Genomic DNA, 20,067 nt, shown 5'->3' on the forward strand with positions numbered 1-20,067 from the left:
AACTAATAAAACATTTTCATCCTGATGAATTCTGTGTTTCAGGGGTTTCTAGTGCTGATTGGGGTGTGAGTTACAGTCATTCACACATCTGTGCACTAAAGAACTCATCAGTGATAATGAGCTGCACTTATACATACCCTACTGGATATCAGATCAATAAAGTGTTCTGGACCAAAACCTAAGAGTTAATGAAGAGCCTCCAGATCTGTCTGAGGATCCTGAATACAGTCAGAGGCTTCAGTATCTGGGAGATAAACAGCAGAACTGCACCATCAGACTGAATCATGTGACACAGAAAGATTCACACATGTACTATTTCAGATTCATCACTGATAAACCTGATGGAAAATGGACTGGTAAACCAGGAGTGAATCTTACTGTCACAGGTGACTTTCATGAGGTTTCACTCTTCTTCTGTGCATTATGTTGAATAATAATGAGTGTGTGACAGCAGCACTAGATATAATGTGTGTGTTGTGTTCAGATCTTCAGGTGGAGTCTCCTGAGAGAGTGACAGAGGGAGATTCAGTCCGTCTGACATGTAAAAGCAGCTGCACTCTGACTGACAGAGCAACATTCATCTGGTACAGAAACTCACAGCCATTAACTGAGAGAAGAGACAGAAACAATGAACTCCTGCTGCAGTCAGTCAGAAGAGAGGATGCAGGCAGATATAGCTGTGCTCTACATGGACACACTTACATCTCTCCTGCTGTTTATCTCAATGTCACGTGTGAGTACAGAGTTTTTTCTTTAAAGTTGTTTTGAATAGGCTACCACCTAGCAGAGTTCAGGATTACATATCTCTGATAAATGGTCAGTAGGTTTTGTGGGAGCTCTTCTTCTTTTACCAAAATCATAAGTTACATAATTATCTCAGTAACTTCAACACTACTCAAATGCTACTTTATTACTATGTGTGGAAACGTGAACACTGAGCTGCGTTTAATACTGGGGACTTTTCTTACCCGTGTCTCTTTGATGTTTAAATTACACATGACACAAATTAATTTAAGTTAAAACTGTCATCTGAATTGATGGAAAATTTAAATATATATATATATATATATTTTTTTTTTTCTTTCTTTGAGTGTGTACACAAAATATATGGACATTTCAGTGGCAACAGCATAAACAAAAGTTACTGTGTATGCACGCTTTTGTGTCCCAAACTTAACTTCCGGTAGGATCAATAACAGCAGAGTCCCTTTTATTATTTATTTATTTTTATTTGTTATTTCAGAGTACAAGCTAAATAAAGAACAATTAAATTACATTAGCTAACTAATTAAAACTATGTCTTGCCTGGCTGCCAAGCCTCTTTTCACACAGCGGTGATCCATGCTCGCCGTCTCCCCTCGTCTTTCCCACAGACTTACACTATATGTGTTGCTGCACTTCCCTCGGGGGATATTTAAACAACTCTGCTCCGTGTGTTTTCTGCATAAGAACACTGGTCGATTTCCACATTGGTCCGGGCTGGCCAAAATCAGCAGACAGGCTGATTTAAAATGCAAAATCATTCTCTGCCAGCAAAAGGGACTTTTGGTGCAGCAGAAATAGAGGTTTCCCCAGTAACAGCTGTACACAAAGCAGTGATGTGCTCACAAACACCTCACAACTTTATCAGGTATTGCAGTGAAGACAGTCTGAAGACAGTCAGTTTCCTTTAGACATACAGTGATTTAAAAATACCCATGCCACGTTTTGACATGCAGCGTTCATGTTTATTTAAGTCCTTTATTTATTTAAGCCTTTTGGAAAATCTATTTGTGGTGGACAGTTTTGATATCGAGGCGAGTCGCCACAAATAAATCAATGTATGGGAAACTCTACAACCTGATCCCAACTTCAGTCTACTCATCACCATAACTTTAACTGCATTTGTAGTCAGCATCATATTACTAGTCACTAGCCAGACCGGTGCATCTGATGAAACCATCTATAAAAAACACTCTTACTTCTATTAAACACACGTAATAACATCAACTCTATAGCAAGCCATTAACAAGACTGTAAGAAACCAAATTGTCATTCTATCACATTAACATCAAATCCAAAAAGACTAATTTCTTTTTTTTTTTTTTTAAGGTTGGAAAGTAAATTGTTTACAAATACAGTGTTTGTTAATGGACAAAATGCATACAAAGTATATACATATACAGTGCACAGCATAAATGAGTACACCCCCTCTGAATAAATGTAAAAGATGCATTTTCTTAATGATCACTAATAAAATTCATGGAAAGCTGGCAAAATTGAAATGTATTAAACATATACTTAATACAAACAACAAAATATATGCCAATATTTTCTGTAAGATAAGTAAATTAGCCGATTTTGTTTAAGTGAAGGATTGCAGAAAGGAGTACACCCTAGATTTAATTCAGCAAATATATAATATTCTAGCACTTACTATGTCCTCCAGAACTTTAAGTATACTGCTCTGATCCTTCTTGGCACTGAGTGTACAAGTTCTTGACAAATGTTCACATCTGTCCTGTTTAACTCCTGGAGGATGACCTCCTTAAATGCCCTGGTCTTTACTGGGGAGTTTTGCTCAGCTTGTCTCCACAGAATCCCCCACAGCTGCTCAAGAGCATTAAGATTGAGTGAAATACATGTCCACTGAAAGATTTTCCCCTTGGGAGAATGAATATCTTTATTGTCATGCCGAAAAAATGCCCAACAATACAGGAAATGAGGGGAGGGTAGCATCTTCTGTTTCAAGTTTTTCTATTACATCACACAGTGGTGTGTGAATTCATGACAGCACTGATAAAGCACAACTCCCTCACACCTTCAGCACTCATACATCCTAATATAAGAGCTTTACTACCACTGAACGTCACTGTGGGAACCAGGCACTTCTCACTGTACTCCTCCTCTAGCAACACCAGAACATTTTGGATGCTTTTGGATCTGAAATGATTGACTTGGTCTCTTGAGACCAGAGTATGGATTCCCAGAAGTCTATAGTTTGTAAATATAGGCCTTGCAAGAGGTAAATTAGTTATTTGTGCTTTGGCTACAGTAGGTGCTTCTAGTGGTGACAACAAACATGCATGTCACTTCTGCAGGCTGTGTCATACTCTGTGAGATAAAGTGTTACTCTTTTCATAGCTTTTGCTGGCTCTGAGACACTTGCATGGTATTTCTCCTGCTATTTTTCTAGCAAAAATTCACTCATCACTAAATGAAAACTTAAAATGAAGACCTGATTATTTCAGGAGCCTAGTCACAAGTCCATTGCTTTTGAATGTCGGTGCTACTTCCACTATATTTTCACACTTAAAACAATAATTTGGTATTCCTCTTGTACCATTGTCCCTAAGTAATAAGTCACCTGGCAGTTCTCGCCCAAGTGGTTCCATTGCTGCCAGCATTAAGTCCAGCATTGAGTATGATTCAGTAGGCTTTATACCACTTTTAATTGTCAGGAAATTATTTTTAATTAAGTTTTGGTTCAATATACTTGCCTGTTGATCAAAAATATCCTTAAATCTGTACACATTTTTTTTTTTTTTTTTAGTTTTATTTAATAACTTTCAAGAGGGTGTACTCATTTTTGCAACACAACATTTTATCACTTTGATAAGAAAATCTTTTTTTGCTGAATAATTTTGACATTCCTCTTTGGTAATTGATCAAGCAGCCTTGTTGGAACATTATATCTCCAAAGAACCCTAACATGTCTTGCAAGTAAAGAGTAATTGCTGAATTTGTTAAGTTTTAGAGGGGGTGTACTCATTTATGCTGTGCACTGTATATTTCAATCTGGTTCATCTGGTAAAACAGTGCAGAGATTCATAAATTTGGGATTTATAAGTTTGTGATGTCAAATTTGGTAATACTTTGTATTTTTTTTTGTGTTAGACCCACCCAAGAGCGTCTCAGTGTCCATCAGTCCATCTGGTGAAATATTGGAGGGAGATTCAGTGACTCTGATCTGCAGCAGTGATTCAAACCCACCTGCAGAAATCAGCTGGTTTAAAGGAGAAACGTTTGTAGGATCTGGAAGAATCTACAGCATCTCAAAGATCAGCTCTGATCACAGTGGAGAATACAAGTGCAAGTCCATCAATAAACATGGAGAGAAACACTCTGATACTGTGACTTTAAACATCATGTGTGAGTTTATTATAAAACATATGATATTGAAGAACATCTCTATTATGATCGTTTTTAGATCACATTACTAACTGAAAACTCAAAGGTCTAGTCAATAATTTTATTTTTTGTGATTTTTACTAGACCCACCCAGGAGTGTCTCAGTGTCCATCAGTCCATCTGGTGAAATAGTGGAGGGAGATTCAGTGACTCTGATCTGCAGCAGTGATTCAAACCCACCTGCAGAAATCAGCTGGTTTAAAGGAGGAACGATTGTAGGATCTGGAAGAATCTACAGCATCTCAAAGATCAGCTCTGATCACAGTGGAGAATACAAGTGCAAGTCCATCAATAAACATGGAGAGAAATACTCTGATACTGTGACTTTAAACGTCATGTGTGAGTTTTATGAATCATATTATATTTTTTAACCACATACAGTACACCTATTTGTTTCCATATTTGTCAGTATATTTTGTCATATCCAGTCCTGCTAATCATTTGGTGTATATTTTGGTGTGTATTTCAGCATTCAGATGTTTCTCATCTGTTGCTGCCATTGTTGGTGTTTTACTCGGTGGAGCATCAGGTGCTTTTGTGATGTACATGTGGTAAGAAGTTCCTTTCAAAAATAACCGCTGTATTTTTGCAGTATTAATTTACTAGATTTTGGTTAAATGTTATGTTGAAATAAAGTACACTTGTTTACCACATGCGTGTACAACAGTTAAAAACTGCAGTTTATCCAGTAGTAAAATAAAGTAGCAAAATAAAAGTTTATTAATGAATCTAAATTAATCTAATTTCTAAACAACATTATTGTAAAAGTAGGCAGTTTCTCAGTCACTTAAAGTTCAACTCAAAGTCCTTCAAGACTTTAATATCTTCAGGTGTGTGATTGAATACAGGGTAACGTCCCTCCAACATCACAGCAGATCAGGACATATAATATATAAGTATATTACTTTTCATGTATTTGTTTATTTGTTTAACTAACGTGCATTTTTAAATGTGTTTTGCTTTTTCATTTTGACTAAAAGGATGAACAGAAGATCTGCTATCAAGGAGTCTGCGGTGAGATGATCACAATTATTTACAGTGTTTTTCTGCATGCAGAGATGTTTCCTATAGCCGTACAGAGATATGAGAGTATATGAGTATAAGCCACATGAATCTATAGTTCTTTATCCAGTTAAAAGATCCTTTAAACATTAAAGTCAGTATAGTTACTGATTTTCAAAATGAACTCACAATGTTTGCATCCTTCTGTCTCTGTAGGTCTCTGATCCCAGCGAAGACAGATATATAGCTCTTGAGCTCAAGTCCACGACCTCTGACCTGTACGACACACTCACAGTAAGTGAGACATCAAAGTCAGATCATCATCACAGATGATCACATGACCGATCTCTCGCTCTCTTTCACACAGATCACTCATCGCAGACCTCCTGTAGACTTGTGATCCTCAACATGAGAATCCATCAGTAATCATTTAAACTCTCTTCAGTTGTAGTCTGATTGTTTTATGTATCTTGTGGAAGGTTTCATAATGTTGTTGATGAACTTCAGTCAGTCGTTCTTCATCTGATTGTTTATGTAGATCAGTAGGAAGATGCTGCAGTAAGAGGCGGAGCACAAAGGAACCAATCCTGAGCTCTGTGGGCGGAGCCACACATGATTGACAGGGGTCATTAATGATGTCAATGAAGCATTTTATTTCTTTATAGCTTAGAAAAGATGATATAACCATAAAATTAAATGAACGTTACTGTATAGAAATATAAATATAACTGTTAAAGTAAAGTAATCTTACCATTTTAACATTTTTAAAAAATATATATTTATGCAATATTTCAACTGCACATCTTCACAATGGACAATGTATCATTGTATTGCCTCAAAGTGCTCAATGTTACCAGCTTCTGTTATTCTGTCATTTGTTTTGCTGTAACTTTCCCTTTAAGTCATCAGTTTTATTTATGATAACTACCAACTACCACCAGAGGTCACCATCTCGTGCTACTGACATCAACATTGATGTGCATCAGCTGTAAATCACCATTATTCATGTTCATGTTCATGTGTTGTTTTATCCTGTACTATGTTCAAAGTTCTTCATATGATTGTATTATGACTCTGAACACATTTATTCAGCAATTCATCTGGATTCTCAAGTCTTTGTTTTAATAGAGTCTCTGTACCTCATTATTATTTGAATGTGTTTACTTGTATTTTAGACTTCTGGTTACATTTTTGAGTGAAGCAAAAGACGTTGAGTCAGTTTAGTAAAGAAAGAAGTTTATGCTTTGTGCCTTTTTTGGTATTCCTTAAGTAATTAAAACTCATCTACACTTCAGCGAGTGAAAGAAAATTAAAAGAAAACTCACATTTTATATGATGTTTTGATGTTTTCTGTTGAGCATTTGTGTGATTGTATGAGTGAATCACGTGACACAATAACCAAAGATGTCCAACAGTGAGTGACAGACACCAGCACTGGAGTGAATAATATGATTCATTAAACTCTTTCTTACATCCATGGCATTTTGCCTTATAAGAATTGCTTACATGCATACGTGTTTACGTGCGTATAACAATTACACCATTGAAAAGTTCCTGTAAACCTAACACAAGAGATTGTGTGATCCTGACCACATATGAGGTCTGAATGCATAGGTGTTTGTTGTCAGAAGTCAGATTAATTTCCTGCTTGGTTTCCTCTGCAGACTGTGCAACTGTGCAACCTTTATAATGTCCTTTATACCTTTACAAAGTCCATCAGTTTTAAGCTAAAGTGCATGTGTTAAAACAGTCATTTGGTTGCTGTTGATCTCATGAGTTTTAACTCGGTAAGACAAACACACTTGTACTTCAATGAAAACTGATGATTATTTCTATAGATGAAGCTCTTACAACACATGCATTGTTGTGTACAACACACACTGATGTTGTGCACTAGTAATCTACAGATGTGCAAAGATTTATTATAGATATATTTGATGCTGATGTCGGTCAGAATGGCTCCTCGTCTTCCTCTGATCTTTCTTTCTGTTACAGTTCTGTCACTGGGGCAGTATCTTATTTAAAAAAAAAAAAAGTGTGATTTACAAGATCACAAGATACATATATATATATATATATATATATATATATATATTCTGTGACTTTAAATGTCATGTGTAAGTCAATGATCATCTCAACCTTGTCACAAATCCAAATTCATTTTCTAATATTTATTCTTTTTTTTTTTTGTCTTTATTCTTTTTTTTTGCTCTAAACTTCAGCTGTTTTAGACCCACCCAGGAATGTCTCAGTGTTCATAAATGGATCTGGTGAAATAGTGGCATCTACTTTCTTTGGTTCATACAGTTAATCTTAGCTGTTTGGTTTCTTTTAGTGCATCACAGATCCAGTTGACATGTAGTTTTTGTTATTACAGTGGCATGTGGAACATGGTCATCCTCTCCTCATCATCATCCTCTTTGTAATGTCAGAAAACAAACAGCACTTTTAGTTTGATGTACAAGGAAATGGCTAATTTATGGTTGATTTTCATTAAACACTCGTCCATATGCTGTCAATGTCTGTTTGTTGTAACAGGAGGAAAAAAAGGAGCATGAAACCTCTCACAATGAAACAGGTAAGTCATCAGAAGCAGCAAATAAATCAGTCAGCTGTAATCTGTGTTTCAGACTGATGGGAAGCTAACCTAAAGCAGAAAAATTGTTTAATCATATTTTGCTACTTTTTTTGTTACTTTATATGCTGCCAATCAAACCGCGTTATCTTTTTATTTGGTAAAAAAAACAACATTGTCTGATCTCTGTCATAACATATGAATCAGCTCTGATTAAAGAGAAAGCAAAGTGTGTAATAAAGCTGAGGCGGAGCTATGGTTTCTGGGTCCCCTGGACAGCATATTCACAGAAAATTGTCCAGTTTTCTAAATATTATATATTTAATATTTTTATACATTTTTGCTTGTATTGCCTCCTCCTACTTTGTTCTGTCTCTGTAGATCTCTGATCCCAATGAAGACATACACAGCTCTTGAGCTCAAGTCCACAATCTCTGACCTGTACGACACACTCACAGTAAGTGAGACGTCAAAGTCAGATCATCATCACAGATGATCACATGACAATCTCTCGCTCTCTTTCACACAGATTGTTTATCACAGACCTCCTGAAGACTCCTGTATGACTTTTGATCCTAGACATGAGAATCCATCAGTAAGTGTCTTGAACCTGCAGCTCTTCTTAATATAATCAAGAAAACTCTCTTCAGTACTTTAGTTCTTCATGTTATTGCTTGTTCAGATCAACAGGAAGATGCTGCAGTAAGAGGCGGAGCCGAAGGAACCAATCCTGAGCTTTGTGGGCGGGATCATTAATGATGAGTTTCTAACAAGTATTTAATTTCTTTACAGTGGATGTAACAGTGCAATTAAATGAATGTTAAAAGCAAGTGAATTGTCATTATGTAAAAATATAAATATTCAAATTAAATCAGCAGAGCAAAATCTGAAGAAATCATGGTTCCACTTTATATTAGTTGGCCTTAACTACTATGTATTTACATTTACATTAATCATTTGATACAATGTATTGTCTACATACATGTCTTTACATTGTACTTTATGTTTTAAAAATACCTGCATGTAACTGCATCTTTAATTCACTTTTTAAATTACATTTATAAATTACATTATAAATTACATTATATCCTGTTGAGACAACAGAAAGCGCATAATGATTGTTTTATAAAAGCACCGTTTGCAATGTTTTGTTGATATTGTAAGTACACGCAAATAAAAGTGGACCCCTTACAGTTCCGAATAATGCATTACTCTACCTTTAGGAGCAAAAATGACAGAATAATCAAATAGTTTCCACTGAAAGAAATGTTTTTAGTGATGGCCCTGGCGCCTCTGTGTCCTGTAAGCAGCTTTAGCTTCCACTCTCTGCACAAACCATTGGGTATGTGTCTAATAGAGCACATTTATCCAAGTTTAACATTGAAACTCACATTGCTTTATACTTTAACTCTTTTAGGCCTATATCTATAGATTTTATTTAGATTTCTTATGACGGTTTAAGCTTATATATGACCTCATAAGACTATAATGAACACAACAGAGAGAGAATTAAATTCAGTGCTTTCATTTCCAACATGTGCTCATTCATGGCTGTATATTATTTAATTCAGGCAAAGTTATGTTTATTGGGACAGGACTTGAATTAATTTACGTGACTGTAAGTTCGCCTCTATTTCTCAGAGCCAAGCTGCATAAATATCAGGCATTTATGTATCACATCTAATATGAGCATTAATGGCTGTTTTATTAAATAAAGTTGACTAATTACAGCTTTGCTTTACCTTTGCACGCCATTGTCCGGTTTCCCCTCAGGCGTGCTGCATGCGCGCAATTCTCAAAACAACCACAAGATGGCGGTGTTTATCGGTGAACCCGATATTACAAAACCGATAACCGATTATTGGAAAATGCTTAAATATCGGGAAAAATATCGGTAAAACGATATATCGGTCGATCTCTAATCATGAGAGAGCAGCTATCATATGCGGAGCATTTCAGTTTCTTTTTGAACGAGCGCTCGGTTCTAATTTCACTTTCGATTTTGCGATCACACGCACTCTATATAAAGATATCTTACAAGATAAGATATTTGTCAATGAGCTCATTGTTGTTGAGCAGAAAATCTTCCAGCATGGTCTGTCAGTCATCTCCACTCTTGACCCGGGATATCAGTCAAATCTGACTCTCGCAGCTTGTGTTGGATGCAAGGTTGCCAGATTCGCATTTTTTTTGCACGGAATTTGGCTACTTTCAAATTATTGCGGCAGGTTGATTTTCCCCCGCGGATGAATTTTTTGAAATATTGCATAAACTACTGAAATGCTTGCACTGAAAAATTCTGCATTCTACATATGATTAACCTTTTCAAGATCTTAAGTTTTGTGAAGGATGGCCACTGAAAGCCTTTTAGCTATATTTATGATCAGTCCTGACTGCTAATTTTCAAAGTATGGAAATGACATATTTCATAGAGTTTTGATATGGGATATGGACACTGTGCTAATTTACTGGGGCCCAAAGTAACCCTCCCACCCAAACCTGGCAGCCGTGGTTGACGGAAATTCACAGTAAAAAATTTACTGGGGCCCAAATGTTAACAAACATGTAACCCTCCCACCCAAACCTGGCAGCCGTGGTTGACGGAAATTCACAGTAAAAAATACTGTAGCAATGTTTTAGATTTTACGGTTTAATGTCATTAACTGATGTAATGTTAACAAACATGTTGAATCTAAGTATTGTTGTGGCCTAAATGACACATTGGAGTTTAACAGATATTCTTAGGTGGAACATGCACAGCAAAAGAAAAACAACAAGAACAGAAATAATTTTCTTCAGTGGTTCTACTTGTTAACAGCAGGTGTTCATCATTAATGCTCAGTCAGCTCTTGATTATGTATTAATTACGCAATTAAGTGCAACACTACTTTAGGCCTATAGTCCAAATGAGCACAGGTATTTTATTTATTTATTTATTTTTTAATCTTGTCTACATGAAAACACAAAATCACGTTATGAAGCGCTGTCAAGAGCATGCCACACCAACAGATTTTTTAACCCTAGCCATAAAGCTATGTTGGAGAGTTTTTCAAAATCTTCACCCTAGCAGGAGTTTTTAAGAAGGTTAGGTTTAAGTGACCTGATTCTGCACCTGCATGTGGACAAATGACCAAACCGAATTAGCCATGTTCATGTGGACGGGGCCTCAGTGTTACTTTAAAAAGTGTTAATTAAAACCTGGGGATTTTGCAGAGTAGCGTGGTTTAGGCAGGCATGTTCCCATAGCATCCACTACTGGTGCAGCATCTCATTCCCTACGCAGGGATAAAGGTACCTGAAAAGGCTGCCCTCTTCTAAATGGCATGTCTGTAAATTGTTCCTCCTGGCCCCATTTGCCATTCTCACAGCTGTTGCACACAACTTCATTCTCATTAAAACAAGCAACGCATTCAAATGCAATTCCAGTTTTGTGCCGTAGACTAAACCCCATTCTGTTGGAAAAACAAAAGAAGAGGAAATTATATTAAACTAGAATGTGTGTTATCTGCATCAGAGAGAAATAATGTTGTCAAACCTATTCGCTTGAGAACTGATGACTCCTTGGATGATGATGATGACCTTGTCAGGCTGCAGTCCACCATGGATGATGCTTTTATATGGGATCTTCTGTTTGTGGGTCAAAGTAATGAAAGACTTTTCTTTGTGTGTGTGATAAATGCATCATTTATTTGTGTGAATTGTGAGTTGTTGGATTATGTAAATGTTTAAAATAACTTACAAAAGATCCCAGAGGAGCAGCATGATGGGGCTGTAAATGAAATATGGATATGTATATGTAGAAGAACTCAGTTGTGAAATCACAGTGACATTCAGTTTAGTAATTAACAAAAAACCTGTGTATCATATATACACAATACTGGATTTATTTATATAAGTTAGTAAAAAAAATGATTACTTAAAATATCAAATAATTAAAATACTATTGTTGTTTCCACATTAATTTGGAGATTCAATGTAAAAATGCATATTTTCAATATGTGTTTTAATGTTAAGTGTGGTTAATCACAGAAACCTGTGTCATCATTTCTATTTTCTATCATTCAACATCCCTACAGTATACATACTGATTCAATATAGAAATTAGGATGAAGTGAACATTAATGTAGTGGTAAAGGATTGAGCTCATATGATTGTACAATATTTTAATGTCCTGCAAGAAACTGTCTTTGTGCATCCTAGTCCATGTTTTAACACTACAGTACATCACTCCCTATGAATGTCCTGAAAGAAAAGGGAGTTCAGGACATTTATTCTGAGTGATGATTGTTTAAAGTGTGTACCTTGCATTTTGAAGAATTACGCTGCTAATGCAGCTCAATGATCAGTTATAGATTGGTAAAACATGATTAATAGTGGTAAAATGTTAAAGTGCATTTTTATTTCTCACTGCAAGATGCTGGAAGGCCACTAAACTCAGTTCCACCATTCCACCAATGAAGATGCTGTCCACATTTTGGAAAGGCATACGGTGCTTGTACTCTGAGAAGGGTTTCCCATTGGCACTGATCTAGAAAAAGCCAAAATCATCGTAATTCTTCTGCTATAATAATAAAAAATGATGAACAAGGTATTTTTTCTGTGATTTTTGGCTAAAACAAACACAGAAAAGCAAAAATGAAGCACAGTGAAAACCTTGTAAGAATCCTGGGTGACAACAATCTGCAGAGTAAACGTCTGGCCTCTCGGGAAGGGAGTTTCAGACTTGTTTTCCTCCCAATCCCACGTCCCATTCTGACAGCTGTTGTGAACTACGTAACCATAGGAAATCCAGAACCACGTATAGCGAGGGTTAATGTGCAGTACGACATCAGAATTACGCTGGAGATTCACATGGAATCTGAAGAAGACAGAATAGAGAGAGGAAAATAATTACTGTTACATTTCAAACAGAACTAAAGAAAAGCAGACCGTTACTCACCTGTCTGCATTAGGCAAAACTCGTCCACATACAGTAATAGTCATACCATCTTTCAATCCTCCCTGGATTGGCTTACTGAACGGGACCCTCTGTGTGAAAGAATTTCATACCAGACATCCAATAAACTGAGTGTTTGTTCATCTTCATACTTGCACTTATTTACAGTTATTTTATTGTTTATTTATTTTAATATTATTAAAGAGTATAGTAACAATAATATTTTTTTGCCATAATAAATCAAATATAAAAACATGCTCACCTATGCATCATCTAACTTATCACTTAATTACCTAATTATCTGATATCACTCTGAGTGTGGACTCATATAAACACTGAGCAATGTTCATTTAAGATTTTGCTGTGTGTTTTACTTTGTGTAGCTATTCAGCACATGATGTTTTATTATGTTATACTGTTTCCAAACATGGTTTTGAAATGCTTCCAAATGTTCGACGCTAGATGGTGTTTATCTGACGAACCCATGAACGAATGTCTAATGGTTTTAACTGATTTTGGGTTAGGTTTATAATCTAGGTTCAGATTTAACTTAAATAATTGTAACACATATGCATATATGATACAAATCAGCCCTGCATAAGAACATAATACAAGTACAAACTAAAACAAGAATGGAAATAATACAGTTCCTCCATATTTAGTGGTATTTATTTGTAGATTGCATTGAATAAACTGCACTTTTCTTAATACTCTAGAAATTGTTTTGTGAAAGAGTATTCATTATGCATGTTTAGGCTGAGTGTTTATTGCATTTACACCAGTCTGACCAGCGGATGTTATGGTGTTTCAGGAGGTATATATCAATACATAGAACAATCCAAGTGTCATACGCACAAATACAAAACACCATCACACTAATAAACATTAATTAACCAAACAGCAAACTACTAAATGTCCCAGTTTTTTATGCACTGCATTCATCCTCTACTTTACAACAACAGAAGTGCTAGATCTCATGCTGTAGTGGCACAGGGCTGAGCAGTGTTCATTTCATCAAATCATCCAGATTAACCATGGAAACTGAGAACAAAACAGTGTATAAACAGTGTATAAAACACAAATGTACTTGATAAGCAAAATAAAACATAAAAAAAATAAAAAATAAACAAGAAACAATTATTACAATTATCAAATATAAAGTGTTATACAGAGAACTGAGGGAATGTCAATTTAAGGTATTCTGGATGACTATACGTTCTTTCAATATCATTAGATTTAACCATTGTTGTTTTTTTTTTGTTTTTTTTTTTACTGTAAAATGGTATTAAAGTAGAATTTTACAGTATAATTACATAAAATGTTCATTAGATATTTTAAAGTGTTTCCACTGTAAACACAGTGTTGATTATTGAAGAGTTTTACGCCAGACAAGAGATTAATCCTTAAATTTTGAAAATTAATTCATCATCTGAGAAATAAAACATTTTAGGTAATACAGCATAGAGAAAAGAATAATGTATTTGATACAGTAAATAAATTTTGTTGATAATGGTAATATCACATTTGTTTCACAATGGAATCACAAGTGTCCTGAAAAATTAAAACTGGTCACTTACTGGACCGAAAACCGGCAGAAGCTGGTTCATTTTGCCAGATCTGGCTCTCCTTCAATCGTACAGTGTATCTTCAATCTTGTCAGTGGTGAACAACACTTAAGAAATGTCCACTATCTACAGAGTATTGTCCCTGGTGATCACACACCTCATGGCCTGCATCTGTGAGAGCTGTGCAGGGAAAGTGAAGGTTCGCCCAAACTTAAATAACGTTAGCTGTCCAACTGCATTCCAGTGCATTTGCTGCAAACAGACGCCACCCATCAGATATTAAATAAGGTCAGAAGATTGAATGACCATGTGTTATAAAATGTTCATTTTTCAGCATCAGCCTTGTGTTTCCATAGATGCTGATCTTCTTTTGTTGGTGTTAGTGGATTGGTTTGCCCTACACTCAAAAAAATATTTCAGCCCTTAACTTAATTCAATTACGTACAAAATTTCCATGCATTTAGATTACGTAGTTTTAATTTAAACAAATCAATTAAACTTAATGTGATTTCTTACGTAAATGAAACAGGTAAAGTTGATGTAATATTTCCCAGTGTTAAACAAACCCTGCTCAGTGTTCATGTGTTTCCACACTACAGAGTGTTCAAGTAGCATTGACACAGTGTTGGAGTTAAGGAGATCATTATGTCATGATTGACCAATAATGATGAACACCTGCTGTTTACAAGCAGAATCAACGAAGGAAAGAGAAACACAAGAATCAGACACAGCCAAAGATAAAATTAACTTAAATAAATGAGGACATTAAATCTCTGATTAAACAACTCCACAAACAACATTACAGATTGACTTGATTTCTGTCGTATATCTATAAATATTATTTCAGAACATCTAAACAGAGGTTTAGATGTTTTATTTTTTTATTTTTTTTTTTAAGTTTCAATTGACCTCACCATCATGGCGAACAGGGTTTACTTTAGGTGGACTCTTGACTTTTGATTTTTTTAATGTTAGTTTTTTTGGCTGTTGTAATTATGTGTATGAAGCACATTTATTACAACAAAATAAAAAAGCCAAAAAGAAATCTGATTAGGTGTTTTTGGTTAATTTTTATTGTTTGTTAAATCATTATCATCCAGTGGCATGATGCACTGATCTCATGCAGTGGTTAGTCTATTATTTTCATAATGTTTACGACAGGTGTATGAACGATTATGGATGTTTGTCTTATACACTAAATTTTGAAATCTACAGCATCAGCTTGACACACACAGACATCAAGAATCAGCATTTGAATCTCAACAATGGTGACATTCAACAGCTGCATGCTGGGTAACAGCAGATTATAAAACTCACCCATGACTCCCAGCATGCAGCTGTTGAATGTCACCATTGTTGAGATTCATATGCTGATTCTTGATGTCTGTGTGTGTCTAAGTAACACTGGAGATCTTAAAGTAGTAATAGTAACAGTTCATACAACTACTGTAAATATAATGAAACTAAGAGGTAAACCACTGAACAATATCAGCAAATCAGACCACTTGAGAATGATTACAACATCAATAATAATTAACCAAGAACACTTAATAAGGACCCCTTTTTTTTTTTTGCGCTATACAAATGTGCTCTACAAACACAATTACAGCAACCAAAGAACAAAAAAAAACTATACTAAGAAAGTCAAGGGTCAAGAGCCCAACTAAAGTAAACCCTGTTCGCCATGATGGTGAGGTCAAATGAAACATTTTTTAAAATAAAACATCTAAACCTCTGTTTAGACGTTCTCAAATAATATTTATAGATATATGACAGAAATCAAGTCAATCTGTAATGTTGTTTGTGGAGTTGTTTAATCAGAGATTTAATGTCTTCAGTTATTTAAGTTCATTTTCTCTTTGGCTGTGTCTGATTCTTGTGTTTCTCTTTCCTTCGTTGATTCTGCTTGTAAACAGCAAGTGTTCATCATTATTGGTCAATCATGACATAATGATCTCCTTAACTCCAACACTGTGTCAATGCTACTTGAACACTCTGTATGATGATAAAAAACTGTACATTGCTCATCTATGACCTCCCATTTCTGCTTATACCAACATGGAAAAAGCACAGTTACAGCAGCAAAATATGTGGTGGAGCATTGCTTTAGTGTGACTATATTGTATTGCCAAAGGGAGCATTTAGATGTTGACATTAAATCAAAAGATTGCACATAGTTTATAATATAAAGGGTACTGGGTCATGAAATTGTTACAAAATAGATATAAAATGACAAAACATGAGTTAATTGTACCCAAAATAATACCTGAGACAGAGAATGAGAAAAGTGCTGATTTACAGGAAAAGATATTAAGGGTGTGCCTGTTGTGCCGGGTGTTCCCTCACTGATCGTTTGTTCAAGTCTGAGCAAACCACCACCACCAACAAAAGAACAGGAGCTCTAGGAGTCAATTACAACATAGTTCACCACAGCAATAACCAGTGTCTGTACACTACTGCTATGTGAAATTTGATTGAGCTAATGAAAAAAAAAAAAAACCAAATCCCAACAGATCATTCAGCACTAACAGATTTCCATCTCAACACAGGAGGGTTGAACAAAAAAAAAAACAAACAAAAAAAACATTACTTTCTTGGTGATTAGCATTTCCGTTAGTTGGGATATAGAAAAGAAATAAATCAAATAAAGGATGTTGAAACTGGACTGTTTGAATGGTGAATGTGTTTTAGAAAAAGCTGATCATGTGATTTCACTGAAATGTCGTGGACCTTTTTTTTCCTCAAAGGATTTTGCTGAAATAAAAGCATATATTTGCTATTCCCTATAATTTAGGTGGTTCATTTTCTTTATTTTATGCCAGATATACACTTTATATTATATGATCTATACTTGATCTATATTGTAAATGCAGGCACATCTTGCTATGTAAGAAATTAGTGTAAATATTGTCTTTAACAGTTTTCACTTTCAGGCCAAATACTGCCATGGCAGATAAACATTTTAAAGAGAATTCTGCTGAGTAAATTAAAGTCGGCTAACTTGAAAAATAACACAGAAGCTTTTAAATGTAACACTGTCATTGTCAGGCATTTACCACAGCCACCCTCACCTGCCACACCACCCGGAGCACCGCCCACTCGCGTTCCTCATCACCGGAGTTTTGATCACGCACACCTGCAGCTGATTAACTCCACCCTTTATATAGAGCACTGGTCCCATTCACACCTTGTCGGGTCTACCGTTCACACCTACTACGTTAGCTCCTGACTCTTCATGCTATTCCCTTGGACTCTGCTCTCCGTGTTCCGGCTGGACTTATTGTGGCTCAATATCGGACTTATATCTGCTCATCACTACCAGGACTGTCAGCTAAGCTATTTCTCTGCATTTTCAACTACTGCTCTGTTCATCAATTGCTGTGAAATAAATCTCAAACTCAACTGTTACTTACCTCTCGTCTCCTCCTGTGTGTGTGTGTGTGACAGTCGTCCCTTTGAGTACTGAGGTTTGTTACTGCACAAGTGTCACGTATGCTCACCTGGAAGGTGTTGACAGTGCATCTGAATCTGCAAACTTGTCTAAAATACTGTATGTTTGCTGCAAAAATCTCTGCAACATTCACTTAGCTGTTCAGTATATATTTCTTTAGGTTGTTCCTAGTTTTTATTAGTTAAGTCTGTTTAAACCTAGCATCCAGGTTCACCTTGTGTCTGTCTAATTTAGCTTTATGTAACCAAATAATATGCGGTTACTTATTGGTTATGATTTTGAACTTTTTGTGTTTAGTTAAAAATGCTGCACTTGCATTGAAAACAAACATCAGCTTGCTCACCAGTTCATCACAGGGCTTACACTCAGATACATATTCATTAGTTTCACTCATAACTACGGGTAACTCAGTGTCTCCAGGTTACCTAACACATGTCTTTGCATTGTGGGGGAAACTGGAGCACATTAAATCTGTTACACCTTGATAAAAGTTCACCTCAGTAAAAATAACTGTTTCTCAATGGAACAGGTAATGCAATGTGTTTAAGCGGTTACCCAATGGGTCAACAGTGATATCTAACCCTACTAATGGTATGGCCTAAGGTTTTACATTACACAATGTGACACAATAATCAATGATGTCCAGCAAAGAGGAACAGTCAAAAGAGGAAAAAAGTGTTTTCCTCTTTCTGAATGCAAGAACATCAAGTAACCTTCTTAATAAGAGGAAATATCCAGCAGAACCTCGGGTTACATGGATGCAGAATACAGTATGTGGGGGACGTGTCCCTGCACTTTTAATAAAATGTAAATTCATCCCCACACATTCTTTGGGCAAGTGTGTTCATGTAGAGGTAGCAAGGACCAGTGTGAGAAAGAGACAAGATAGTTTATGTATTAAGCGACAATTTCTTTATATCCAAAATGAGGCGATGAACATTATGGAGCGCTAAACACTCTCATTGCACTGTATGTTTCATTCACACTGGAAGCTGAAGTTCAAAACAGACTCTTAGAAGTAATAACTTATGATGTGCCAGGAAATCCCTAATATGGACAAAGGCATCCAGCTATCACTGTAGCTATAAATAATAATAATAATAATAATAATAATAATTTCATTATAATATAAAGTAATTTCTATGTAATAAATAAGTAAATAAAGTATATGAATAAAGCAGTGCTAATTGATATATTATTTATTACAGTATAGAAACTATTCTTCCTTAGGTTTGTAGTACATAAACCAATCATAAAATTGTCATATGAAAAATACATGCAAAAAAAAAAAAAAAAAAAAAAAAAAATGCTAATTATTGGTTATTGTCCAGCAGTGTATTTGGATTATTAGTCAATTAAAAGAGATTAAAAAAAAAAAAAAAAAAAAACTCACTTCTAAAATTATGGCTACACCCCTGTCTGATTACACAATCCTATTCTCTAAACAGATGGACTAAATTAACCTTGTTCAGAGAGGGACCTGTAAAGCTGTAAGTGCATGTGTTGACATAATTCGGTTGCTGTTGATCTGATGAGCTTCAATACGGTAAGACAAACACTCTCATACTTCAATCAAAACAGATGATTATTTCTATAGATGAAGCTCTTTTAACACATGATTCCTGACAGGAGAAATGTGACCCTGGACCACAAACCAGTCATAGGTGTAAATTGAATAAATAAACTTTCCGTTGATGTATGGCTTGCTAGGAAAGGACAATATTTGGCCGAGATATAACTATTTGAAAATCTGGAATCTGATGGTGCAAAAAAAAAATCAAAATACTGAATAAATCACCTTTTAAGTTGTCCAAATGAAGTTCTTAGCAATGCATATTTCTAATCAAAAATTACGTTTTGATATATTTACAGTGGGAAATTTACAAAATATCTCCATGGAACATGATCTTTACTTAATATCCTAATGATTATTGCAATAAAAGAAAAAACGATAAATTTGACCCATCCAGTGTATTTTTGGGTATTGTTACAAATACAGTATACCCGTGCAACATAAAACTGGTTTTGTGGTCCAGGGTTACAAATGTCAATGATCAGTTAATTTACACACACTGATGTTGTGCATTAATAATCTACAGATGTGCAAAGATCTTACTAACACTAAGAGCTGTGTAGGGTGATGTACATGTACTGTTTATGACAGTATAAGTGCTGATTAATGCTGTATTATAGATATATTTGATGCTGATGTCGGTCAGAATGGCTCCTCGTCTTCCTCTGATCTTTCTGCTCATGATTCACGGTGAGTCTCTGATACATTCACATTACAAACACTCCGATGTTTTTATTTAAGGCCTTATAATGAGCAGCAGATGGGCACTTTCTTCTGTCCTGTGCTCACATATTT

The 20,067-nt window shown here is 35.4% G+C and overlaps 1 protein-coding gene and 1 pseudogene across 1 annotated transcript; one reads left to right on the plus strand and one right to left on the minus strand.

Moving 5' to 3' along the window:
* Window positions 1-20,067, plus strand: part of LOC127158361 (B-cell receptor CD22-like) — a 60,141-nt pseudogene that overhangs the window by 617 nt on the left and 39,457 nt on the right.
* On the minus strand, window positions 11,410-14,437 carry LOC127158367 (galectin-9). The gene is made up of 5 exons (XM_051101531.1): window positions 14,261-14,437; window positions 12,687-12,775; window positions 12,401-12,605; window positions 12,156-12,275; window positions 11,410-11,516 (listed from the first exon to the last, which is right to left on the minus strand). Exons 1-5 carry the CDS (start codon window positions 14,288-14,290, stop codon window positions 11,433-11,435), a joined length of 528 nt encoding a protein of 175 aa, XP_050957488.1. The 5' UTR covers window positions 14,291-14,437; the 3' UTR covers window positions 11,410-11,432.

This window comes from Labeo rohita, unplaced genomic scaffold (assembly GCF_022985175.1).
Source record: "Labeo rohita strain BAU-BD-2019 unplaced genomic scaffold, IGBB_LRoh.1.0 scaffold_148, whole genome shotgun sequence".
Taxonomy (NCBI): Eukaryota; Metazoa; Chordata; class Actinopteri; order Cypriniformes; family Cyprinidae; genus Labeo; species Labeo rohita.

What these genes read in the sequence shown, in the direction of transcription:
- LOC127158367 (XM_051101531.1), bottom strand. Translation starts at nt 14,290, where the DNA reads ATGAACCAGCTTCTGCCGGTTTTCGGTCCA. An exon ending in TTCTGCCGGTTTTCGGTCCA is followed by an intron (nt 12,776 to 14,260) that starts GTAAGTGACCAG and finishes TCTTTCACACAG; the next exon opens with AGGGTCCCGTTCAGTAAGCC. An exon ending in TGGCCTTCCAGCATCTTGCA is followed by an intron (nt 11,517 to 12,155) that starts GTGAGAAATAAA and finishes TTTCATTTACAG; the next exon opens with CCCCATCATGCTGCTCCTCT.